Source organism: Ursus americanus, chromosome 26 (genome assembly GCF_024610735.1).
Source record: "Ursus americanus isolate L20-20 chromosome 26, mUrsAme1.1.p, whole genome shotgun sequence".
Taxonomy (NCBI): Eukaryota; Metazoa; Chordata; class Mammalia; order Carnivora; family Ursidae; genus Ursus; species Ursus americanus.
Window position 1 is genome coordinate 31,469,798 of NC_142152.1, and position 27,047 is coordinate 31,496,844.

The following is a 27,047-nucleotide window of genomic DNA, read 5'->3' on the forward strand; positions in this document are numbered from 1 at the left end:
GAAGTGATGAAAAATTAGCTTCTATGACTAGTCAGTGTGGAACAACTACAGGCTAGAATGTTTTCAAAGTCATAGGTGAGAAAGAACTAAACCAATACAATGTAGGGAGGAATTAGATGGTGTTGAAAAACATGGATAGAAGAAAATGGCCTAGGCAAATTTACAAAACTTATAAAAATGTAAGGTGTTTAAAAAGCCTATGATTATTCATTGTATTAATTCTTTAGCAAGTATTTTTCAAAAAAATAAATTGAATGTGTTTATGAACCAGTAATGTTAACATGAACTTCATCTGATTTGGGGGATCGAACCATTGTTAGCGCTGAAGTTTTGTCGGGAATAGAAGTTCAAAAACCTGCCTTGCTGTACCACACAGCAGTTAATGGCTTAAAAGCAGTAAAGTTATTGCGCTTTGTTGATCTCAAAGTCAAGAATGAAATTTTTCTGAGTAATATTCCATTGTACACAACATTTGCAGCAACACGGACGGCACTGGAGGAGATAATGCTGAGTGAAATAAGTCAAGCAGAGAAAGACAATTATCATATGGTTTCACTCATTTATGAAACATAAGAAATAGGAAGATTGGTAGGAGAAGGAAGGGAAGAATGAAGGGGGGGTAATCAGAAGGGGGAATGAACCAGGAGAGACTGTGGACTCTGGGAAACAAACTGAGGGCTTCAGAGGGGAGGGAGGTGGGGGATTGGGATAGGCTGGTGATGGGTAATAAGGAGGGCACGTATTGCATGGTGCACTGGGTGTTATACGCAAATAACGAATCATGGAACTTTACATCAAAAACTGGGGATGTACTGTATGGTGACTAATATAACAAAATAAAAATTATTAAAAAAAAAAAAGAATGAAATTTTTCTGAACCAGAACTGCCCTCAACAACTGAATAGCTTTGGAAATTAGCTTTCACTGCAGACTTGATACTGTTTCTTAATGAACTCAATCTAAAACTATAAGGCAAAAGCAGCACTTACATGTAAAACTTATATTGTGGTCAAGTTATCTGGACAAGAACTAATGCTGTTTATTTTTTTTATTTTAAAGATTTTATTTATCCATTTGACAGACAGAGAGAGACAGTGAGATAGAGCACAAGCAGAGGGAGCGGTAGGCAGAAGGAGAGGGAGAAGCAGCCTGAGGTAGGGCTTGATCCCAGGATTCTGGGATCATGACCTGAGCCCAAGGCAGACCCAGGTGTCCCACAACTAATGCTGTTTAAATAACATCATCAAGCAGTTTAATACTACTCTTCCTACGCTACCAAAACTTGAAATAAGATTTCTATTCCCACACAAACTTGCAGGGGATTATTTTTTCCAGAGCCCAGTGTTCTAGTAAAGTATGCTGACCTACTCTCCTTGGATAGGCCCTGGGTCTTGACATCTGCCCCCTTGCCCTAGGAGAAAGCCACAAACAAAGCTAAATTGTGGAAGGAGCTGAGATACCCTTCAACAGATAACTGGATTAAGAAGATGTGGTCCACATATACAATGGAATACTACTCAGCCATCAAAAAGAACGATTTCTCAACATTTGCAGCAACAGGGACAGGACTGGAGGAGATAATGCTAAGTGAAATAAGTCAAGCAGAGAAAGACAATTATCATATGGTTTCACTCATTTATGGAACGTAAGAAGTAGGAAGATCGGTAGGAGAAGGAAGGGAAGAAGGTGGGGGGGTAACCAGAAGGGGGAATGAACCATGAGAGACTATGGACTCTGGGAAACAAACTGAGGGCTTCAGAGGGGAGAGGGGTGGGGGACTGGGATAGGCCGGTGATGGGTATTAAGGAGGGCACGTATTGCATGGTGCACTGGGTGTTATACGCAAGTAATGAATCATGGAACTTTACATCAAAAACTAGGGATGTATTGTATGGTGACTAACATAATAAAAAAATATTATTAAAAAAACACACACACACACAAAAAAAACAAAGCCCAAGTTTAGTCACAAGAAGAAAAATGCCCCCAGAGCTAAGTAGCCTTGGCCCACTGGTGCTCCTAAATTCCCATTTTCTTTCTTTTTCTTTTCTTTTTTCTTTTCTTTTCTTTCTTTTTCTTTCTTTCAGATATTATTTATTTATTTGACAGAGAGAGAGGCAGCGAGAGAGGGAACACAAGCAGGGGCAGTGGGAGAGGGAGAAGCAGGCTTCCCAATGAGCAGGGAGCCCGATGCAGAGCTTGAGCCCAGAACGCTGGGATTATGACCTGGGCTAAAGGCAGACGCCTAATGACTGAGCCACCCAGGTGCCCCCTAAACTCCCATTTTCTTTCACAATTTGGCTAGTAGATCCTTAATATCTTGACTGTTCTTTGAATATTTTGTATTTTAACCAGGATTTTTAGTTGTTTTCAATGTGAGTTCCTTCCAAATTACTTGCCCACCAAAAGCAGAACAGGAGTCTGATAAATTACTTTTAAAAAGACCAGTGACCTTTTTTTCAACAGCTATGCAGCAACTGGTAATAGCAGTTCTCCTAAAATGAATTATAAGACAGTTCCTAGCAAAGCACATGGGTAATGTGTAGCCCCACACTAAATTTCCAGGTGGACACAGAGCTATGGCATCTCCCATCCCCATAAAACCGAGTAGCACAATGAAAGAAAACAGCATGACTGATTAACATATCATTTTAAAAATCAGTGTTATCTGGAAAGAATTAGGTTGTATCCCACCTCATTTCTTCAAGTAAATTTAAAATAAAAAATAAAGCCATTAGTATACAGAAGCATATATTAAAAACTTTTTTTAACTTTGCAGATTTCTCTATGATAGAAAACTCAGAAGGCATAAAAGAAAATATTAAGTTCATAAAACAAAATAACAGCAAAAAAGCTTTTGTGTGGCAAAAAGCAACCTAAGCAAGTAAAGAGCAAGTAAGAAATTGGTGAAAATTATTTGCAACTTACATCAGAAAGAGTTAGTATCCATAACATTTTTTTTAAAAACCTGCTAAAAATAAAGGAGGAAATAACCTATAACCCTACAAAAAATGGCAAGAAATGTGAACAGATCATACAAAGCATTCCAGGGAACCAACTACGTTTTAAACTAGTAAATGGGAAAGAATTAAGCACTTTCTTGTTTTCCTGTACAAACTGTTTGCAGGATAAGCAAATGGTTGATGAGAAATTCTTTTTATAGACATATGATAGCTAACAAATGAATATGTGTGAAGTTAAAATACTATTATATGAAACTCTTAATAAAAGATCTAGGTCACGGGTTCTTGACAGGAGCAATACTGCCCCAAAGGGGCTAAAAATTAGTTCTCAGGAATGAAAATTTTAAATATTACAATGGTTGGTAGCTCTCTAATGGGCCACAGTACAAAAACAGATATGTACTTTTCTTGTGGTGTTAAAATTTCGTGTGAAGGGGATATGACTTGGGAAAAGAATATCTAAAAATTCTCATTAGCAAAGCAACAATTTAAAAAAAGGTTGAGAAACACTGATCTAGATAATAACCATCAATGGCTGTTAATATGATTTTAAAAAGAGATTACATGTTAGGTATCATCAAACAGAGATACACATTACCACCAGGAAATATTCTTGGTGAAAATTCCTAACTGCGTCTCATCAAAACTCTAGATCTACTTATCACTTTATACAATACAGGGAAGAGAGAATGTATTAAAATACATGGAGTGTGCAATTAGCCGAATCCAGAATGTGGGGAACTCTGGAGGGTGATTACTTAGTTTCTTCAACAAAAAAATTGTAAGTAATGATGTACGGTATGGTGACTAATATATCATAATAATAAAAAATAAATTAAAAATAAAAAAAACTGTAAGAGTAAAAAAGGGGGGAGAGAAGAAGGAAGCCACAGAATACAAGATTTAAAGGACACATCAACAACTGCTGTATATGGACCTTCTTTGGAGCCTAACTCTAAGAAGCCAAAGGAATGCTGTGTGAAAACAGTACTGTGGTGATTTTTAAAGTTATCTTTTACACAAAAACGTTTACAGATGAAATGGGGAAAAAGAAAATAAGGTGGACAAAAATATCTCAACTCATATAACTGACCAGCAGTTCTTAAAATTTAGTGTACATCACCTCCACTTGGAAGACTTATCAAACCATGAATTGATGAATTCCTGATACTTGGTCCTGGATAAGGCATGAGCATTTGCATTTCTTACAAGGAATATTGATGCTGCTGGTCCAGGAACCACACTGAGAACAATTATCATAGACAACAGGCTAATTTCTTTAAAATGTAGACAGATATTAGATCATATTTTAAAGTAATTAGAGAAAGAACAATGAACTAACAGAAAACAGGCAAAGAGCTTCACCAGACAGGTCAGAGAAAAGGAAATACAAATGTCCTCTAAATATATGTAAACATGACACACCTCGACAGGAGAGAAATGCATGTTTTCACAACATAACAGGAGATCACTTCTTACCTTTTGGGATAATAATCAGTGCTGCTAAGTGTATGGGAAAATAGGCACTGCCATGCATTGTGGACACATATATAAATTCTTATTACCTTTCTATAAGGCATTATCAAAATTTAAAATGCATATATCATTTGAACACTTAGAAGTTACTATAGAGATATGCATACTTACACATGTATACAATAGTATAGGTAAAAGCATATTCATTGTAAGCATTTTATTTAATTAGCACAAAACTGAAAGAACCTAATGTCTCATCAATAATGGACTAGGAAGAGAGCAGAACAGGAGAATTCTGAGTTCTCCTCCTCCCATGTATACCTAGAAGCAACAGACACATATAATGCAAGTCACTCTGAAAATAACCTGAAGATTAGCAGAACAGATCAACTACAGCTAACGACATAAAGTAGCAGCCAAAATGAGAAGGGTTGGAGGACCAGAGACATGGTCAGGTACCACACCCCCAGCATAAAGACCCACAAGCAGGAGGAGTATCACACATGTGGAGGTCCACCCTGAGGAGAAGGGGATCAAGCCCCACATCAGGTGTCTTAGGCCCTAGGTACCTACACTATAAAGATGAGACCTTGTAACCTATGGCTTTGAAAATAAGTGGGGCTTAATTCCAGCAGCTTTGAAAATCAGCACAATTTAACTCCAGGAGAGCCAGAGGGTAACTGGGAATCAAGACTCTGCTCTTAAAGGGATCAGCACACTTTGTCACTTGGTCAGAGACCCAGTGAAGCAGCAGCAGTTTGAAAAGCACCTGGGTTATATCTGAAAGAGACTAATTTTAGGGTGCATGCTGGAGGGGCAGGAATCTGTAGGAGCTTTCTCTGGTAATGGAAGTACTAGCAGGTACCATTTTCTTGCCCTCCTTCAGCCTAGCTGACACTCTGTATTTATCTTGCTAGCACTACTTGTGCTGCAGTGGGATTCCCCTATGGACCCATCTCATCCAACCTACCTGCCCTGACAGGTGCCTCTCCAAAGTGACTCCCACTCCACCACACCTGGCGAGCAGCCTCAGTCAGGGCTGATGTCTCCCCAAACGGACGACCACTCTGCCACACCTGGCACCCTAGGCCAGACAAATGTCCCTCCAAAATGATTCTTGCACCAGGGAAGGGGGGCCAGCCACACCTACCAGCATTCCCACATCAGTTGTGGCCCAATCACAAGACAGTGCACACAGCCCACACAGGGAGAAACCTGGGGCACTTGGTTCTGGTGACCAGGGGAGATTACACTACTGGGCTCTGCAGGAGCCCAGTACATGAGGCAGGACCTTGTACATAAGGCCACTATGTAGACCAGGAAAAAACAGGAAATGTAGTTGAACTACTTAATATATAGAAATAAACACAGAGAGTCAGACAAAATGAGACAAAGGAATATGAATATGTTCCAAATCAAAGAACAAGACAAAAGATCAGAAAAAGAACTAAACAAAATGGAAGAAAGCAATCTACCTGATAGAGAGTTCAAACTAATGGTCATAAAGATGCTCACCAGGCTTGAGAGAAGACTGGATGAACTTACTGAGAACTTCAACAAAGAGAAACTATAAAGAAAAAACCAACCGGAGCTGAAGAATACAGTAACTGCAATGAAAAATACATTAAAGGGAAGCAATAGCAGACCAGAGGATGCAGAAGAAAGGACCAATAATCTGGAAGATCAGTCATCTGGGTCATGGAAACCACCCAAACTGAACATCAAAAAGAAAAAAGAGTTTAAGAAAAAAATGAAGACAGGTTAAGGACCCCTGCAGCATCAAGCCTCCTAACATTTGCATTATAGGGGTCCCAGAAGGAGAAGAAAGAAGTACGGGGCAGAAAACTTATTTGTAGAAATAATAGCTGAAAACTCCCCTAACCTGAGTAAAGAAACAGACATCCAGGTCGAGGAAGTACAGAGAGCCCCAAACAAGCTGAACCCAAGAAGTCCACACCAAAACAGTAAAAGTTAAAAACAAGAGGGAATCTTAAAAGCAGCGAGAGAAATTAACTAGTTAAATACAGGAGAAACCCTATAAGGAAATTAACTGACTTTTCAGCAGAAACTTTGCAGGCCAGAAGAGAATGGCATGATACATTCAAAGTGCTGAAAGGAAAAAACCTAAAACCAAGAATAATCTACCAGTCAAGATTATCATTCAGAACCAAAGAGAGAAAGACTTTCCCAAACAAACAAAAGTTAAAGGAGTTCATTACTACTAAGTCAGCCTTACAAGAAAGGTTAAAGGACTTCTTTAAGCAGAAAAGACCATGACTATACAAATATTATGAAAGGAAAAATTTTCACTGGTAAAAGCAAACACATAGTAAAGGTAGTGTATCAATCACTTAAAAAGCTACTAATAGGGTTAAAAGGTAAAAGCAGTAAAATCAATTACATCTACAAAAATTAGGTAAGGGATACGTAGAATAGAAAGATGTAAAATATGGCATCATACACACAAAATATGAAAGAGGAAATACATATGAAGTGCTTTTATTTATTTTTTAAGTAGGCTTCACACTCAGCCTGGAGCCCAACTTGGGGCTTGAACTCACAACCCTGAGATCAAGACCTGAGCTGAGATCAAGAGTCTGACGTTTAATCAACTGAGCCACCCAGGCACCCCTGTAGTGCTTTTAGTATGGGTTCGAACTTCAGTGACCACCAACTTAATATACACTGCTATATATTTGGATGCTATATTTAAACCTCATGGTAACCACAAACCAAAACCTATAACAGATACACAAAAATAACGAAAAAAGAATCTAAGTGTAACACTAAAGAAAGTTATCAAACCACACGGGAAGAGAGCAAGAGAAAAAGAAAGGGAACAGAGAACTAAAAACAACCAGAAAACAATTAACAAAATAGCAGTAAGTACATACCTATCAATAATTATGTTTTAATTTTTATTTTAATTTCAGTGTGGTTAACATACAGTGTTATATTTGTTTCATGTGTACAATACAGTGATTCAACAATTCCATATATTACTCAGTGTTCATCCAAGGTAAGTATACTATTAATCCCCTTCACCTATTTCACCCATCCCCCCATCCACCTCCCCTCTGGCAACCATTTGTTCTCTATAGTTAAGAGTCTATTTTTGGTTTGTCTTTTTTTTTTCTCTCACCTTGTGAATTTTTTTTCTTAAATTCCACATATGAGTGAAAGCACATGGTATCTGTCTTTCTCTGGCTTACCATCATAGTCTTTAGATCCATCCATGTTGTTGCAAAAGGCAATATTTCATTTTTTTATGGCTGAATAATATTCCATTGTATGTATATACCCCTTCTTCTTTATTCATTCATCTATCAGCAGACACCCTTAGGCTGCTTCCATAACTTGGCTATTGTAAATAATGCTACAATATACACAGGAGTGCACATATCCCTCTGCATTAGTGTTTTTGTATTCTTTGGGTAAATACCTAGCAGTGCAATTACTAAATAGTAGGGTAATTCTATTTTTAATTTTTTCAGGAACCTCCACACTGTTTTCCTCAGTAGCTGCAGCAGTTTGCATTTCCAGTGCACAAGGGTTCCTATTTCTCCACATCCTTGCCAACAGTTGTTTCTTTCATTTTTGATTTTAGCCATTCTGACAGCTGTGAGATGATATCTCATTGTGGTTTTCATTTGCATCGCCCTGATGATGAGTGATGTTGAGCATCTTTTCAGGTGTCTGTTGGCCATCTGGATGTCTTCTTTGGAGAAGTGTCTGTTCACATCTCTTGCCCATTTAATTGCATTGTTTTTTTAATTGATGAGTTGTATGAGTTCTTTATATGTTTTAGATACTAGCCCTTTACTGGGTATGTCATCTGCAGACATCTTCTCCCATTCAGTAGGTTGTCTTTTAGTTTTGTTGGTTGTATCCTTTGCTGTGAAGGAGCTTTTTATTTTGATGTGGTCACAGAAGTATTTTTTGCTTTTGTTTCCCTTGCCTCAGAAGACCTATCTAAGAAGATGTTGTGGCCAATGTCAGAGAAATTACTGCCTGCACTCTCTTCTAGGATTCAGGTCTCACATTTCGGTCTTTAACCTGTGTTGAGTTTTTTTTGTGTGTGTGTGTGTATGGTATAAGAAAGCAGTCAGTTTCATTCTTTTACATGCAGCTGTCCAGTTTTCCCAACACCATTTGTTGAAGAGACCGTCTTTTTCCCACTGTATATTCTTGCCTCCTTGATTGAAGATAAATTGATCATATAATCAAGGGTTTATTTCTGGGCTTTCTATTCTGTTCCATTGATGTATGTGTCTCTTTTTGTTCCAATACCACACTGCTTTGATTACTATAGTTTCACAATATAACTTGAAGTCCAGAATTGATATCTCTAGTTTTTTCTTTGTCAAGATTGGTTTGGGTATTTCGGGTCTTTTGTGGTTCCATAAAAATTTTAGGATTATTTGTGCTAATTCTGTGAAAAATGCTGCTGTTATTTACATAAGGATTGCATTAAATCTGTAGATTAGTTTGGGTAGTATAAACATCTTAACAATATTTGTTCTTCTAATCAATGAGCATGGAATGTCTTTCCATTTCTTTGTGTCATCTTCAATTTCTTTTATCAAAGTTTTATAGTTTTCAGAATACAGGTCTCTCACCTCTGGTTAAAATCATTCCTAGATATTTTATTATTTTTGGTACAATTGTAAATGGGATTGTTTTCTTAATTTCTGTTGTTGCAATATTAGTGCAACAGTTATCTGTACATTGATTTTGTAACCTTACTGTATTCATTAATCAGTTCTAGCAGTTTTTTTGTTGGAGTATTTACAGTTTTCTATATATAATAACACATCATCTGTAAAGAGTGAACATTTTACTCCTTCCTTACTAATGTGGATGCCTTTTATTCCTTTCTCTTGTCTGATTCCTGTCTAGGATTTCCAGTTCTATGTTGAGTAAGAGTGGTGAGTGTGGACATCCTTGTCTTGTTCCTGACCTTATCTCCCCAAAGAGTATGACACTAGTTGTGGGTTTTTCATATATGGCCTTTATTATGTTGAGGTATGTTCCCTCTAAGCCTACTTTGTTGAGGGTTTTCATTACGAATGTATGTTATACTTTGTCAAATGCTTTTTCTGGATCTATTAAAACAGAGGCAAATTATGTTATTTATCCTATCTCTTATTGATGTGATATATCATAATGATTGATTTATAAATACTGAATCACCCTTGCATTCCAGGAATAAATCCCACCTGACTGTGATGAATGATTTTTTTAATATATTATTGGATTTGGTTTGCTAATATTTTATTCAGGATTATCACATTATATGCTCATCAGAGATATTGGCCTGTTTGTGGTGTCTTTACGTGGTTTTGGTACAAGGGTAATGCTGGCCTCATTGAATGAATTTGGAAGTGTTCTTTCCTCTTCTACTTTTTTGGAAAAGTTTGAGAAGAATAGGTATTAACTCTTCTTTAAGTGTTTGATGAATTCACCTGTGAAGACTCTGGACATTTGTTTATTGGAAGTTTTTGGATTACTGATTCAATTTCACTGCTGGTGATCAGTCTGTTCAAATTTTCTACTTCTTCTGTTTCAGTTTTGGTAGGTTTCATATTTCCAGGAATTTATCCCTTTCTTCTATACTGTCCAGTTTGTTGGCATATTATTTTTCATACTATTCTCTTACAATCCTTTGTATTTCCGTGGTGTCTGTTGTTACTTCTCCTCTTTCATTTCTGATTTTGAGTCCCTTCCCTCCCTCTCTCTCTCTCTCTTTTTGATGAGTCTGGCTGGAGGTGTATCAATTTTGTTGACCTTTTCAAATAACAAGCTCCTGGTTTCACCAATCTGTTCTATTGTTTCTTTAGATTCTGCATCATTTATTTCTGCTCTAATCTTTGTCATTTCCTTCCTTCTGCTGGATTTGAGTTGTGTTTGTTGTCTTTCTAGCTCCGTTAGGGGTAGGGGTAGGTTGTTTGAGCTTTTTCTTGCTGCTTGAGGTAGGCCTGTATTGTTATAAACATCCCTCTTAGAATAGCTTTTGCTGCATCCCAAAGATTTTGGACCATTGTATTTTCATTTTCATTTGTCTCCACGTATTTTTTTAATTTCCTGTTTGATTTCTTGGCTGATCCAATCATTGTTTTTCTTTTTTTTTTACTTCCAAGATTTTATTTAAATTCAAGTTAGTTAACATATAGTGTAGTACTGGTTTCAGCAGAATTCAGTGATTCATCACTTACATATAACACCCAGCGCTCATCACAAATGCCCTCCTTAATGTCCATCACCCATTTAACCCATTCCCTGACATACCTCCCCTCCAGCAACCCTCACTTTGTTCTCTATGGTTAAGAGTCTCTTACGGTTTGCTTCCCTCTCTGTTTTTCTTACTTTATTTTTCCTTCCTTTCCCTTACATTCATCTATTTTGTTTCTTAAATTCCACATGAGTAATATCATATGGCATTTGTCTTTCTCTGACTTATTTTGCTTAGCATAATACACTCTAGTTTCATCCACATTGTTGTGAATGGAAAGATTTCATTCTTTTTGATGGCTGAGTAATATTCCATGTGTACGTGTGTAGGTATGTATGTATATGTACATGTATACACCACATCTTTTTTTTTAATCCATTCATCAGTCAGTGGACATATGGGCTCTTTCCATCATTTGGCTGTTTTTGATAGTGCTGCTATAAATAATGGGGTGCGTGTGCCCCTTTGAATCAGTATTTTTTGAATCCATTGGATAAATACCTAGTAGTGCAAATGCTGAGTCATAGGGAGGTTCACATTTTTAACTTTTTGAGGAACCTCCATACTGTTTTCCAGAGTGCCTGCACCAGTTTGCAAGGAATATAGTCAATATTGTAATAACTTTGTGTGGTGACAGAGGATAACTATATTCATTGTGGAGAGCATTTTGTAAAATATATAATTGTTGAATCACTATGTTGTACATCTGAAACTAATACTGTATGTCAACTATACTTAAACTTAAAAAAAATGATTTAGTCAAATAAATTACTGTGTATCCATGCAGTGGAATATTTTTTTTAAAGATTTTGTTTATTTGAGAGAGACAGCGAGTACAGTGTGGGGGGGAAGGCAGATGGAGAAGCAGACTCCCCACTGACCAGGGAGTCCGACATGGGGCTTGATCCCAGGACCCCAGGATCATGACCTGAGCTGAAGACAAACGCTTAACCCACTGAGCCACCCCCGGCATCCCTTGCAGTGGAATATTATATGGCTATTAAAAAGGCAGAAATAGCTGTGTATATTTTGATATGTAGCTAACTCCAACTTATGTTATTAAGAGAAAAAAATCTTATAAATTGTTAATTCTACTAAGTAGCTATTAATTATGTTCATTTGTTATATTGCAAGCTGTTGATATTTAAACTGAAGTATTTTTATTAAGCTTTTCTTACGTTTCTCTAAGGACAAATTCCAGCCTATGCAATTATATTTTAATTTGCTTACCTGACTGAACGATCATCACTTCCAGTCACAGCCAAAGGTTTTGTAGGATGGACGGCAAGTGCCCAAAGTTCACCTTCACAATGCCCTTGCATAATTAGGAAAGGTTTATTTCTTTCATGAACCACAATTTCGAAAATTTCACTGTCCTGTGTTCCAACTAGAATGTGGTCACCTCGCCAACACACACTCCTCACAGACAAACCTAATCAAAAGTAAATTGTATTTAAGATAAATGCTGTAATGATATAATGCCAAGCTGCTAAATCAATTTAATTTTTGTACCTTTTATACCTTAGATGTCAGATAAAAGGAATCTGCAAGTCTTTGATCCACACATTTTCTTCAATTTTCCATGTAGTTTGCTATATGGAATGATACTCCACATAGCAAATGATATGATATACCTAATTCCTATGCATCCTTCAAGACATACATTCTTCTTATTAGACAACTTCAGTCGTAGTCTGACCACTTCTTTAGCCAAAGTCTTATGGCATAGTCTGCACCACGCAAAAAGCAACTATTCAGGAACTACCTGTATAGAACTGCATTATATTTTCTCTTATAATAAACTGACTTTTCATGTGTCTACATTTCATTTCTTCCATCTGCTCACAAAATCATTAAAAAAGAGAGACTTCTACTTTTTCTATATATTCCACAATCCCTTTTGTAACCTCAGCAAATCTAGTGTTTCTGTTTTCTCATCTGTATAACATAGCCAACATAAAGGTGCTGTGGACTTCACAATGTTCTTGTGAGGGTCAAATAAAAAAAAGTGTCAAATTATTTTGCAAACTTTAAAGTACAATAATGCTCAGCAAAACTAATGAAAATAATATAACAGTTAACATTTACTGGATGACTACTATGCGCCACTTTTAAACATTTTTACATATATTAAATTAGCTCATTTAATCCTATGAGATAGTTATTTTCACTTATGGATGACATTAAATATGTAGCCCAAGGTCACACACCTAGTAAGTGACTGAAATAAGGCTTAAACACAGGCCTCTGCAACTTCCAATCCTACTCCTATGAAACCACACTAGTGATTAACAGGGTTATTTTTATAGTGAAAGATGGTTTCATTATATCAATTTTTTAAATCCCCAAAGAAGAAAATATCTGCCAACTGCTGACAAATTTGGATGAAGGAAAAAAACATCTATATGCATTTAAATCATCCTGAGCAAAACCTTCCCCAATCCTCAACACACTTTATTTTCAACAGTTTGCTAAATATTTTACTATTAGAATGCTAAATGTAACTATTTTCAAAATCCAAGGTTACCTAAGCAAGCATGTATCACATCTCTAAGTCCCATTATAGCAAGCATTAGATATACAAAAGAATCCTCATCATAACAGTAAACCTATACTGTCTTTAGGCAAATTCTCCTCTTCAATAAAAGGAATTCAATTAAATGCACACAGTATGAAGGGGCAAATTGAGTCTCATTTATATTTACAAAGCATACATTCATATTTACTAAAAGAAACAGACAATCTTTGCTACATTTATAATTTGCCTAGTAGTGAGACATTTGTTTTGTTATTACCTTTGTATCCCTGGTCTGTTTCCCTGAGATCAATCACAGTAATCGGTTTAAAAGTTAAATCCCAAAGACGAATACAGCCATCTCTGCCACCAGTAGCAAAGCCTTCTTCACAAGCATTCATACTAAAAATTCCTGCCTAGCAGAGAAAATAAAATAACTTAATATATACTCTTAAAGAAAATCTATTGTGTGTAGGTAGAAACCCACTTTAAAAGATTTTGATAGGACATTGGAATAAATATCAGAAAACATAAATAAGAATCTAGAAATAAATCTATGAATGAATATATACATACATACATATATATATATATATATATATATATATATATATATATGAACACAATATACGACCAATATGGGCATAACAAAGTTAAGCCTATACCACGTATAAAAATGAACTACAGATAGATATAAAATTCTAAATGTAAGAAATAAGTATGTTAGAAAAGAGTCAGAAGGAAAAACTTATGTAACTTTGAACTATGAGGGACCTTTTTTGCAAGACAGGTTACCCACAAGCCACAAAGGAAAACAATTTTTCATATGAGAAAAGATAATCATAAGGAAAGACAAACAGATGGGAGAAATATCTGCAATGTGTAGGACTGTTGAAGGGTTAATAACCCTAACATACAAGTGAATAAAGAAAATCCAACAACAAAGATAACAAAAAAGAACAAAAGGTAAGAAAAAGTAATTAACAGAAAAGGAATTTCAAGTATCTAATAAATATATGAAATTTCACAAATAAGAAACAAAACAAGAAGTTACTTCTTGGCAGCCAGAAAACCACCCAAAATTTACAATAGTGGTCACGTCCTCTACTGAAGAGTATGAGGAAGAAACTGATATTTTTATATACTAATGAGGAAAACTTGAGTTGTCACAATTTTTATGGAAAAGAATCTGGTATTTGTGGTCTTCAAACATTTTGCTCAAAGCAAGTCCTGTTCTAAGTGGTTCCTTAATATACTTAATACGTAACATATTATCTATTTAATAGTGAGTCATATTAATACATTTAATAACTTTTCTATCTGAGATCTTACTGCTAATCACGTGGCAGCCCTGCACTCTCTAGTTCCTTTCTCTATGTCAGGAACCCAACTACTGAAAACCCCTAATCAAAAAAAACAAAAACAAAAACAAAAAAACTACAAGGTTTTAACAACAGATTTTTCCCCATGATTTGTTAACTTTTTTATATGAAAATTTCATTAATTACAAAAATTAAATTCCTTTGCCACTCACTTAATGAAAAAATGATATTAAAATTTAAAAGGTATATTTTTTTCTAGAACTATCCCCAAATTTCCCACTGGCAAATTAGCCACAAGATTACTAGATTTATTCTAATGCAGTTATCTAGAATATTTTTAGGTTGAATTTATCAAGTCTTTTATCAACACTACTCTGATAAAGATACCATACCAGAGCACTGGTTTGAACAAGGTACTAATTATACTAATAAACATCCGTTTGTCCAATTGCATAATGTTTCTTCATTGAAATCTTGAAAACAGACAAGTTAATTCAGTTAGAACAGCATTTTTCAAGTAACTGAATTGACTAGAAAGTCTGCTATATTATATAATCTTTAGTTCTAGGACAAGAAGGTAAGTAGTTATCTAAAAGTGTTTAAAATATGTAAATATACTTACAGTATGGGCTCCTTGTATTGTCCTTATAAGATTGATTCCTTTCCAAACATATATATCCCCATTAAGTGCACCAGAATATGTTAATTCATCCCTTGCACAGGCCAGGCACAAAATTGTTTGAAGGTCACCAGTCTTACCAAAGACCCCTCGTTTTGGGGTCAGAGCATTTCCACATAAACTCCAGAACTAAAAGGTACATAGTATAATCAAATTACCAAAGAATGCTTACAAAATGATGTAAAATATTTCTAATACTTTGAAGCTATATTAGAGCAGATGAAAAATTACCCAAGAAATCCCCTTATGAAACATTAGCATTCAAATGTTCACATTCTAATGTCGTCAAGAGCTATACTATAGCAGATAAGTCACTGGTTTTGATCCTTATCTAAGGACTAAGGAAGGTGAACTAGATTATTTTTTAAAATAGGCATGGAACACTACATCAAAAACTAAGGATATACTGTATGGTGACTAACATAACATAATAAAAAATTATTTAAAAAAAAAAAGGCTATGCTTCCCTCCTTTGGTCTCTGAAAAAAATCTACTTGTAACTCAGGTAAGTAAAAGAATTGGTTATGCATTAGCAATGAAAATGAAGACAAGACACTATATACTAATAGGAAGGAGGACCAAACCTAACATTCAATCTTTGATGAAGATGGGGAAAAAATGTTGCTCTCATTGATATTTTCAAAGCTGAACAATTTCTTTACTCATAAAGCTTAAAAATAAAAGAGAAACAAATTTAGAATAATTTGCTCATTTTTAGAGGAAAATGAGAAGTCAAAGACAAATCTTCATGACCAGGGTTTTTATTCTTTTATGTGGATTCAGGTAAATTTTAATAGTTTGCAGAAAGAAAGAAACAAAAATGGAACAGGGCAAGGATATATAGACTAGTTCTGCATAAAGAAATTTGGCCCAGAGAGTAAATTCAACTTTATAATAAGTAAATTACCACTTAAAGTAACATAATTTATTAATACATAGAGATCTTACCTCGTCTTTCAGATCTTATTTTAAGACCTAAAGATCTTAAAACCCGAAGCCTCAAAAAACTAAAAATTATGATGCTTATCCACTCAAATAACTAATGAATGCTTTAATGAAACTTTATGATTTTTAATTCTAAAAGCTCCATGATTCCTGTGCACAAGGATAGCTAGTTCTCTTCTTTTCAGCAAATCCCTATTTCAGTCTATTATTTTCATCTAGGTGAGTGATTCTCAACTTTGGCTGCACATTAGACTCACCTGAGGGAAACTATAAAACATGGTATGCCTGGGCCCCCACCGAGATAAACTGAGACAATCTCTGGAGAGTCAAACTCAGGTATCCAAATAATTTTCATGCTCAGAGTAAATAACTACTGTTCCATAATCCAGATCAATGGCATCTAACAGAACTTTCTGTGGTGATGAAAACATTCTCTCTGAACATATACTGTCCAACAGAGCAACCACTGGATACATGTGGACCTTAAACATTTGAAATGTGACTACTGGGATGACTGAAGACTTGATTAAATTTTATTTAATTTTAATTAACAATTTAAATAGCTACATGTGGCTAGTTGCTACTGTACTAGCCAAGGAAGTTCTAGATCATCTTTGGGGCTTCGTATCCTCACAGGTATTGCCTGCAAAGAGATCTACCCTACTTTTTATTGACTCTACCAAAAGAAAAGAAATGTAACTCATAATAAAAATATAGCTTAGTTCAGAAAAAATAGTTTAAAACCTGAAAATGGAACTTTCAGTTTTATTTACAATATAAAACAGTAAGATATGTTTATTAATTTGCCAATAAGTACAACGTCATCTTGTTGATCACAGATGAAAAAGACAAAAATTTCTACCTTCACGGTGCTTATATGATGTACCCAAAACCTAACATAGAGCCTTTTGCTACTGAATATTTGTTCAAAAAATATTTAATACTATTTATTATCAAATCAGTACCAGAACATCAAAACCAGAATTGCAGTGGCAGCTAAAGATGCTTTGGAGACAATGTGGATGGAAGTGAGCATAACAAAGAAAGAAGGTGAACACAGAACCTTACTTACTAGGAATTAACTGTTACAAGAAACTGTTAAATCAGATAATGGGAGAAAAACAAGTATTTCCAATCTGCACCAGGGATTTAAGAGTAACTGTAAACATAAGAATGAATATCACCACTGACCAAATGGGCTTCAAAACCTGAACTATAACTATAAAACAAAGCTCAGCTTTCATAAGCAAAATAAACTGTGGCTACCATAGGCTAAAGTCAAACCAGAGAGTAAATATAGAGAGAGGAAAAGAGAACACTTTCGTAAAGATGACCATGTGCTAAGAACTATGACATGCACTTAAATAAATACTGCCTTATTTAATCCACTATATAAGTCACAGTTTTAAGATGGGAAAAAAGCTCAACGAGGCTACATGACTCATCCTAGGTCAAACAGTGCTAAGTGTATGTGGCAAAGCCAACACTGTCCATGCAGCTTCCCACACCATCGTATCTCTGTGAAAGAAACCTCTTACTTTCCTCGGTTTCCTATGCTCACATTTTATTCTGTAAGTGAAATATGAGACAACAAGATGAACACAGTAAAGCCTACTTCACAAGACTATAAATTCCTTTATGAATAGTGTTAGATTCATTCCCCACTCACACCTACATCTCTGACAGCGCCTCACACACAGTCATGACACAATAAATACCTGTTAGGTTGAACATCAGAATGCTAAAACATTGACATTTTAAAAATAAGTCCTGTCAAAATCCTAAGACTACCCTAAGTTGTAAATAGCGTGGTTTGTACTTAGCAGCAGAGTAAGTATACATGACGATTATGAAACAAGACCCTTCTAGTACCTTAATATGTTTTACACCACAGCTGACAAGTTTATTTGGCTGGTACAAATCCCAAGAGATATCAAATATCTGCAAACAAATCAGATTCATGGTTAAAATACTTATTTTCAGAATCATTTAAGAATCCATCCAAAAGACCAAAAACCCCAAAACCCTACCTATCATAAAATAATATTCCTCACTAAATAATCAGAATCTCACATTTCATGATCTTTTGAGAAATAAATATGTAATTATATGAACAAAAACTACTTCTTAGCCTCTATGAACTTTACAAAACAACTAGTGAAGTGAAAATTAATACCTCTATTTTTAATTAAAAAAAATATGGTCCATAAGTTATAAGAATAATTCAACAGAACTAGGGCATGAGGCAGGTACCTACATAATTTTTACAGGAGCAAGATACTGATTGGACTGTACATTTAACTTATACAGCTAGAAACACAGAACTTTAAAGTAATTGAAATAGAGTACATTTTTCTAGCTTTCTATCATACAGAACTACTTACATAAAGAATCACAATATTTATTTCACGGTATAAATTCTGTTTTTATTTTTTAGCTTTATTGCTTATGGGTCGAACAAAACTAACCTATACTTAAGTTTTGGAGATCCCGGGCTTTGCTCTTGTCTAAGATTCCCAAAACTCTAAATACATACAGACCATTTTTGTTATAAGAGCAAACAATAAAAAACCCAGATGAAATAAAATATACATTGGAATCATGCACTTTAATAATAAAAGAAATAAAAGAAAAACTAACATTTGAAAAATAATTTCATAGCAGAAAAAATTATTCTGTTAGTCTGTACCATGTTTCTTTGACACTCATCTGCATAATCACCTAATGATGCTTATTACCTTTAAAAATGTACAAAATTATTCTCTCCAGTGATACTAAAGAATGTATCTTATAAATTAATGTTTCACAACTCACCATGACACAGATTACATGAAAACCATATTGTGCAAGTTTAAAATACTAACCACCAAAATACTCTAAATTCTGACAGTACCATTTTTCATAATAATCAATCTATTTGCTAAATCCAAAGTGTGAAATGCTTTGATCTAAGTCAGGATACACAACTAATAAAATATACCTAACACTTTAATTATCTAAATTGTGTTTGTGAGTGTGTAACAGGACCATTTGAGAATCTGCTAAAAAACAAGTACATTTACCAAAATGCAAATACACACAAAATTCTCTGTACAACTTTTATACATTCATAGATTTCACTCCTCCCACCCCCTCCCCACAGAATTAATGACTACATCTCCTGTGCTGGTTCAGATTAGAATTTTACTACACAGAAAAAAATGAGAGATTTTTAAGGGTTTATGATAAAGTTTTTGATATATGTTTACAAAAGTAGTATGACACTTAAAAAGCTGACTATGAAGTATCTTCTATATTAATTTAAGCAGTTTAGAATAAGGAATATATTTTTAATAAGTTTCCAAAATAAAAAATGTTAGGTCTCTAAAATGTTTTTAATATAATTTCAAATTCAGACACGCACTATCATGTTTCACTTTAATTATTATACATACATAACAAACCAGTGATAAACAAAACTACACAGACCCTAGGCATGAGCTGTCCAATTTTTAAATGGAGGTCTGAATAACTTAAAATTCATCATTTTTGCTGAAGTAAACAATGGTTAAAAGCTTTATGCTAACACTACACATATTGAGTCATATTTTTGAGTACTACAACATATATACGTTCTAAAATTTTATTAGCATTTGCAATTGTACTTTAAATTTTTAATTACATATGAGCTATCTGGCAATAACAAAGCATGGAAACATAAAATCCCCTGGCTCTCCTCTTTTTCCCATCCAATACCCAGTAGGAACCCCAAAGGGGAATACTTACTCTATCTGTGTGACCAGGGGCCATAGATAACATTTTCCCCCTCTTCCAATCCCAAACACAAACGGCATTCTTTGAATCAAGTCCAACTGAAACCAGGCGCTGAATTATATCCAAGAAGTCCACGAGGGAATAAAAAGGCAAACAAATCAAAAAGGAACCAAATTATAAATGGCAAACAAATTATACTCATGGGTATTATAAACTTACACATTAAAAGTTACAGATTTATATTCTGCATCAAAACTTACACATTTATATTATATAGACCTCACAGAGAAATGCTGGATGTATTTTATCTTAATATTCATGTTACGTGTAGTTCTTCACATTAAGAAACAGAAGAGAGACTTCCATTCTAACAGTAGGACTAACAAAATACCCTAAACATCTCTCCCACTAAAAACTAAAAATGCTGGACAAAATGTAAAAACATCTTTTTAAATGCACTGCTGAGCTGTCAAGGAATTATGAAATCTGGAACAAAAACAAAGAGATTTCGGACGGGAAACCCGGAAGGTAAGAGAGCTCCCACATCCACTTTATTCTAAAGGTACCAGCTAACTCCTAAGAAGCCTGGTTTTTGTTCTATAGGCTGAACGAAAATAGGAGATAAAGTTTAGGGCCAGTCCAAGGTGTAGATTTGAACTTCAGCCTTCTGACTAAAGCAGTGAACTCTCAGAATAAGGGAAGACAAGAAACCACCCCTTTAAAAAAAGGGAGCAGGTGGCAATGCATGAAGGGGAAGACAAACATGTGGTCATACGGCCTAACTCCACATTAATTATGAACCCCTCAAGTGGAAAATTTCAGAGTGGTCCTGAGGGTTTCAGTCTTCAAACATCTTCAACAGTGTAGCACAAATATAAATCCTATCTGGAGAACTGACACTTCCATTCATCCCTCAAAGAATTCCTACAGGTAGCAATTCAATAAACATAAAAATAAACAAACACCCCAACCACCAAAACCATGGGAAATAAGGGACCATGAGTAAGAATCAGCAAGTCAAGACAAACAGCAAAATCAGTCCTAGAAAACATGAGACACTGGAATTATGAGGTGAAGAGAGAAATAAAATTAAGGTTTCAAAGTATCTTCATACAAGCAAAGAATAGGAGACTATAAAAAGTATTCAAGCAGATCTGAAGAAGCAAATGGAATTTCTAGAAATGAAAAGTAAATGAAATTTAAAACAGAGTGGAAGAGTTAAATAGGCAATTAGAGGGAAATGAAGGTACAGAGTTAAGAAGAGGAGACAGTGAGATGGAAAGTGTGAGAGGGGTTAAGAAACACAAAAGACGGACTTCTAGCCATGAAGGAGTATCAGGGTCTGAGCTTGCCCCCACCATAAACAACTAGAAAACTATAAAATCTACAAAACAAATGCTTTCAGACATTCATAACAGGAAATGAAGCACTGTGATCCCTGAAAGAGGGAGAAACAAACAAGGTGAGACCTGCACTTGCCCCAGCCTTCACCTAGGAGACAATTTGCAGATTATAGCACAGAAAGGTAGAATCCAAACAGAGCCCAGCAGACTTGCTGATTTGAGAAGACAGTCTGGAGTTCAGAGAGGTCAAGATGGCTAGAATTTGCAGAATAGAAAAAGAGCCCCAGAAAATTTGTTTATGGGTCCCCTTGAGAAGACCAATCTTCGCATGGATAGGGTGAAATCCATGAGGCCATGCAAAGAACAAATTCGGGGCGGGGGAGAAGCAATTACTGGGGAGCTAAAGCCAAAAAATTCCCAGAGATCACAAAGGGTCAGGATCCCTTGAGTTCCCAATAACCAGAATGTAGATATCTCTTTGAATTCACTAGATATTCAGTGGGGATCCCAGAAGAGTCACAACTTAGTGGTGAAATTAAACCAATAGTGCTAGAGGAAGAGCTACTCTAGTCCTGTCCCCCAAAAGCTGAAAGCAAGCTTTCACGAGGATCAAACTGATCCACAAGGAACTTAACTACCTGCCAGAACGATGTCCAAAATATTTTAAAGGAATACAACAAAATCTAGAATTCAGAATGTAACACAATGTCCAGCATCCAATAAAACAAATTACGGGACATGTGAACAAAGAGAAAAATGTGATGAACAACCAGGAGAAAAATCAGTTAATAGAAACAGACCTAAGAATCACAGAAATGATTAAAATTGAGACATTAGCTATTAAAATGAAAATGTTCAAGATGCTCAAGAATTATTTAAGATTTTATTTTAAGTAATCTCTACACCCAACATGGAGCTCGAAACCACAACCCTGAGATCAAGAGTCACATGCTCCACTGACTGAGCCAACCAGAAGCCCCATTCAAGAATTATTTTAAAACATACAAGGAATAAAATAAGAAACAGAAGATATAAAAGAACACATAGAACTTGTAAAAATAAATGTTAAATTATGTGAAATAAAAATTCATGCCATAGATTAATAGCAGCTTAGAGCATTAAGAAAAGATAAATGAACTTGAAGACATAGCAACAAAAACTACCCAAAATAAAGCATAGAAAGAAGGGGAAAAAAATTAATAGTGCCTTGGCTAACTTTAGAAAAACGTCAAGTGGTCTAACATATAAGTCATTGTAGCTCCACAAGGAGAAGATGGAGGAAAAGAAAAAATAAAACTGAAGAAATAATGGCTAAAATTTTCTAAATGTGATGAAGCCCATAAACCCAGAAATCTAAGAAGCTCAATAAACTCCCAGCAGAAATAATCACACACACTGGAAAACATACATCAACACAAATGGTAATCAAATTGTCAAAACCAGTGGTAAAGAGAAAAATCTTAGAAACGGCCAGAAAAAAAGACAATTTGGGTAGAGAGGATCAGAGATTTAAAAATTATCCTAGACCTCATCTGAAGCTATGCAAATCAAATGACAACAAATAACCTCTTTAAAATGCTGAGGGGGTGTGCCTGGGTGACTCAGTCCATTAAGCTTTGGACTCTTGATTTTGGCTCAGGTCATGGTCTCAGGGTCATGGGACTGAGCCTACAGTGGGCTCAGCGCGGAATCTGTTGTCCCTCTCTCTCTGGTCCTCCCCCGCTCGCACTTTCCAATCTCTCTCTCTCTCTAATAAATACATACAATTTTTAAAATGCTGAGGGGAAAAAGGTAACATTGAATAGTATACCTAGCAAAATTATCTTGGGAAAATTGGGTCAAATAGTCTTTTTCAAGTAAACAGAATGTGAGAAAATAGGCCATCAACAAACCTGCACTAGAAGATATGATAATGGAAATTTCTTCAGGCAGACAGAAATGATACACATGTGAATGAAGAACGCCCAAATGGTAAATATGTAAATAAGACTTTTGTTTTTAATTTTTTTAAAAACTGTTTAAAGCAAGAATAACAGTTATGAAATTTACAAAGTATGCATAAGTAAAATGAATAACAATAGCACAGTAAACAGGAGAAACAGAATACATATATTTTTCCACATCCTTTCCAAGTGCATATGAGTTTCATAAAGATCACAAAATAAGCCCAAATTAAAAAAATTAAAATATAGATTATGCTGTCTGACAAAAACAGATATTAGAATAACAGGAAGTTGTACAGAAAATCCTCCAAATGGGTGGAAATTAATAATACACTTCTAAGTAACTGAAGGGCTGAAGAAGAAATCATAAGGATCAGCCCACAACACATAATTTGAAAAGCACTGGTTTAGAAGCAGGGGTCAGCAAACTATAACCCTCAGGCCAAATCTTGCCTACACCCTGTTTTTGTAAATAAAATTATATTGGAGCACAGCCATACCCATTCTTTTACAAGTTGTCTATGACTGTTTTCCCACCACAATGCAGAGCTGAGTAGTTGAGCCAGAGACCATATGGTCTACAGAGCTGAAATATTTCCAATCTGACTGTTACAGAAAGTTTACTAATCTCTGATTTAAAGCATAGATGCTGGTACCAGACTGCCTAGGTTTGAACACTAGCTCCATTTCTCACTAACTGGATTACTTTCAGCAGTTATGCAGCCTCTCTGTACCTTAGTTTTCTCTATTAAGTGGGGATAATAAGTGTTTCATAGGGTTAACATGAGAATTAATATACATTTTTGTAAGAGAGTTACTATATGATTAATGTTATATAAATGTTTGCTATCATCATTATTAATTTACCATAACATTAATTAGCTTTAAGAACCCATGCCCTCAGGGCATCTGGGCGGCTCAGTCAGTTGAGTGTCTAACTTTTGGTTTCGGCTCAGGTCACGATCTCATGGGTTGTAAGATTGAGCCATGAGTTGGGGCGGTGGGGGGGGGGGCGTCCGTGCTTAGCAGGGAGTCAGCTTGAAGATTATCTCCCTCTGCCCCTCCCCCCACTCATACACAGGCATGCATGGGTGCACTCGCCTGCACATGCTAATAAATAATTAAATCTTTTAAAAAAATGAAATAACCTATGCTCTCTTCCTGTCCAAATGAGAAATGCCATTTGGTACCCAGTTAGAAACAGATTTCTGCAAAGTAGAATTACTATTTAAACCCTCAAATGGGTGGAATGAATGGCTCCCTTAAAAAGATACAGTATACAGTCTGTTTTGGCTCTCCATCATATCATGCTGGCAGAAATCTCAAGGGAACAAGAGGAGAGGATTTGCTTTCTTGAGTCTTTAATAGTTGGGAACTATAGGGTATCGTTAAGTACCTAGCTAAAAGAGATCTTTACCTACTGTGTAGAGATTAAAATTTCACAAGACAAGAATGAAGCGAGGGACAGTTAGAGGGGCACTGTCCTCTCTCTCTGACTTGGCTCATCATACACACACAGCAAACCACAACTGGTCGAAAGCTTTAAACTCCATATATCTCCATAGAGCCTCCAAACATCCAGCTCTGTATAGGCAGTAACAAGAGAGATCTGGGAGCACTTCCCTGTAGCCCTGATAAACTTACGTAGCCAAAACCAACCTCCCTCAGCATAGGTTAAGCAACAGCAGAGAGGATAAGGTAGAAATAACCAAGCCAATACTATTTCCTCTCCTAGCTTTCTGTCATTTTTTACTTTATCATTTTTTATCACATTTAACCCAGCCTAAGTAGGTGAGGAAGAGGATAAGCTTTTCCAGTAAAAGTAATGCTTTAGGGGCGCCTGGGTGGCTCAGTCAGTTGAGCGTCTGCCTTCAGCTCAGGTCATGATCCCAGGATCCTGGGATGGAGCTATTTGCCAAGCTCCCTGCTCAGCGAGGAGTCCGCTACCCCATCTCCACAACCCGCCCCCCCATACACGCACGTGTGCGCGCTCTCTCTCTCAAATAAATAACATTTTTTAAAGTAATGCTTTAACTGTATCTGGGAAGATTGAGGACGATTTGAGAAGAAAAGTAAGAGAAAGTGCCTTTCAGATCAAAGGACACTAAAATTAGATCATGGTGCTTTCAGGAAAAAGCCTAATTCAGGGCGGCTGAAGGGAGGAGTGCCACCTGGAAAGGGGCAGGAGACAAAGCTGGAAAGATAGGGCATAGCCCGAGAAAGAATAAACTTTGTGTTTTAATAGAGTTGGAATAAAGAGAGATTCAGTTTTAGATGTATAATATATGGTATATCTGTATGACACTCAAGGGAGGGAGTATCTGAAGTTAAGGAGAGAAGCTGGGGCCACTGTTAACTGACGTGGGCATTAAAATCATGGCTCTAAATGATCACCTAGAGAGAATAAGTAAAAAGAAAAGAAGGCTACAGACTCCTAAAGAACACTGACATTTAAGAAGCAGACAGAAGGAAAAGCTCCTTTAAAGATAATTAAGAAGTAAAAGTCAGAGAGGGAGAAAGAAAACCATATAAAGAAGCCTCTATCCAGCTTCCCAAATTCCTCCTTGATCTTAGTCCTGAACAAAATTTTGGTTGTGCCCATTAATTGAATTGGAAGTATTTATTAAAAAGTTCTAGCACATTAAATACTCAAATAAGAAAAATATCCTAATAGACACAACTAGATGATCTCATAAGTTCCTGCAACTATGAAACATATTCAAATAAGGAACAATTACACTTAAAAGATTTTAGTGTGGGGGTCCTTGTGATCTCAGTGTTCATTACATAAGAACTAACGGTCATAATGTTACAAAGTAAAATCACAAATTTTGCAAAAGATGCAGGGCTTAGTGGAGTAAATGCTGGTAAAATCATACATAAAGCCATCAGAAATTAGAATCTGGCAAAGAAATAGAAAAAAAAAAAAACCTCAAGAAGAATACTTTAGGCACCTGAGATATGTCCTGATATCAAGAGATTGCTGAAAGGCACTTGAAAAAACCAGTGAACTCCCCTAATATTTTTGCAAAAATTACTCTCTTCATAATCATGTGCCAAAAGTCAAAGGTAAACTAAAGCATTTTATCTTGTACCATCATGTAACTGACAAAATTAGGTTAAAAAATTAACACTAGGGACGCCTGGGTGGCTCAGTCATTAAGCATCTGCGTTGGGCTCAGGTCATGATCCCAGGGTCCTGGGATTGAGCCCTGCTACACAGGGCTCCCTGCTCAGTGGGAAGCCTGTTTCTCCCTCTCCCACTCCCCTTGTTTGTGTTCCTCTCTCTCAAATAAATAAATCTTTAAAAAAATAAAATTAACACTATTCTTATTTATTCTGTGAATCACCAGAGCTATAAATATAGCTTAGATTTTAATATGAAAAATGTTTTTATAATGTATTGTATTTTCTTTTTTTTTTTTTTTTAAAGATTTTATTTATTTATTTGACAGAGAGAGAGACAGCCAGCGAGAGAGGGAACACAAGTAGGGGCAGTGGGAGAGAATGAAGCAGGCTCCGAGCGGAGGAGCCTGATGGGGGGCTCGATCCCAGAACGCCGGGATCACGCCCTGAGCCGAAGGCAGACACTTAACGACTGAGCCACCCAGGCGCCCCTGTATTGTATTTTCAAGACAAAGTACCACTCAAATTCCCCTTCTTCCCACTAAGAAATCTGAATCCCTGTTTGATATGCATTTATATAAGTAGACTTTTCAGGTCCTAATTATTCACAATAAGGCAGACTTCTGGTATTAGAGTGGATATTCAGTCCATTTAGAAGAAAGCCTCTGGGAAAATAACATTCAGCATTACTACCAACAGGGAACTCATTCATTGGATAAATCTTAACAGAGCACTTATAGTTTCAAATCT

At 35.8% G+C, this 27,047-nt stretch overlaps 1 protein-coding gene across 4 annotated transcripts in view; it reads right to left on the reverse strand.

Moving 5' to 3' along the window:
• Nucleotides 1-27,047, reverse strand: part of EML5 (EMAP like 5) — a 168,074-nt gene that overhangs the window by 111,064 nt on the left and 29,963 nt on the right. For all 4 annotated transcript variants that reach the window (XR_015721849.1, XR_015721850.1, XM_087856166.1 and 1 more), the window contains exons 3-7: nucleotides 19,898-19,996; nucleotides 18,005-18,073; nucleotides 15,131-15,316; nucleotides 13,467-13,602; nucleotides 11,902-12,103 (exon numbers count right to left, since the gene is read on the reverse strand). Coding sequence is in view for 2 of the 4 variants with exons in the window: in XM_087856166.1 (XP_087712292.1) it covers nucleotides 11,902-12,103; nucleotides 13,467-13,602; nucleotides 15,131-15,316; nucleotides 18,005-18,073; nucleotides 19,898-19,996 (692 nt within the window). In the remaining 2 variants the exon portion in view is untranslated. The remainder of the gene's footprint in view (nucleotides 1-11,901; nucleotides 12,104-13,466; nucleotides 13,603-15,130; nucleotides 15,317-18,004; nucleotides 18,074-19,897; nucleotides 19,997-27,047) is intronic.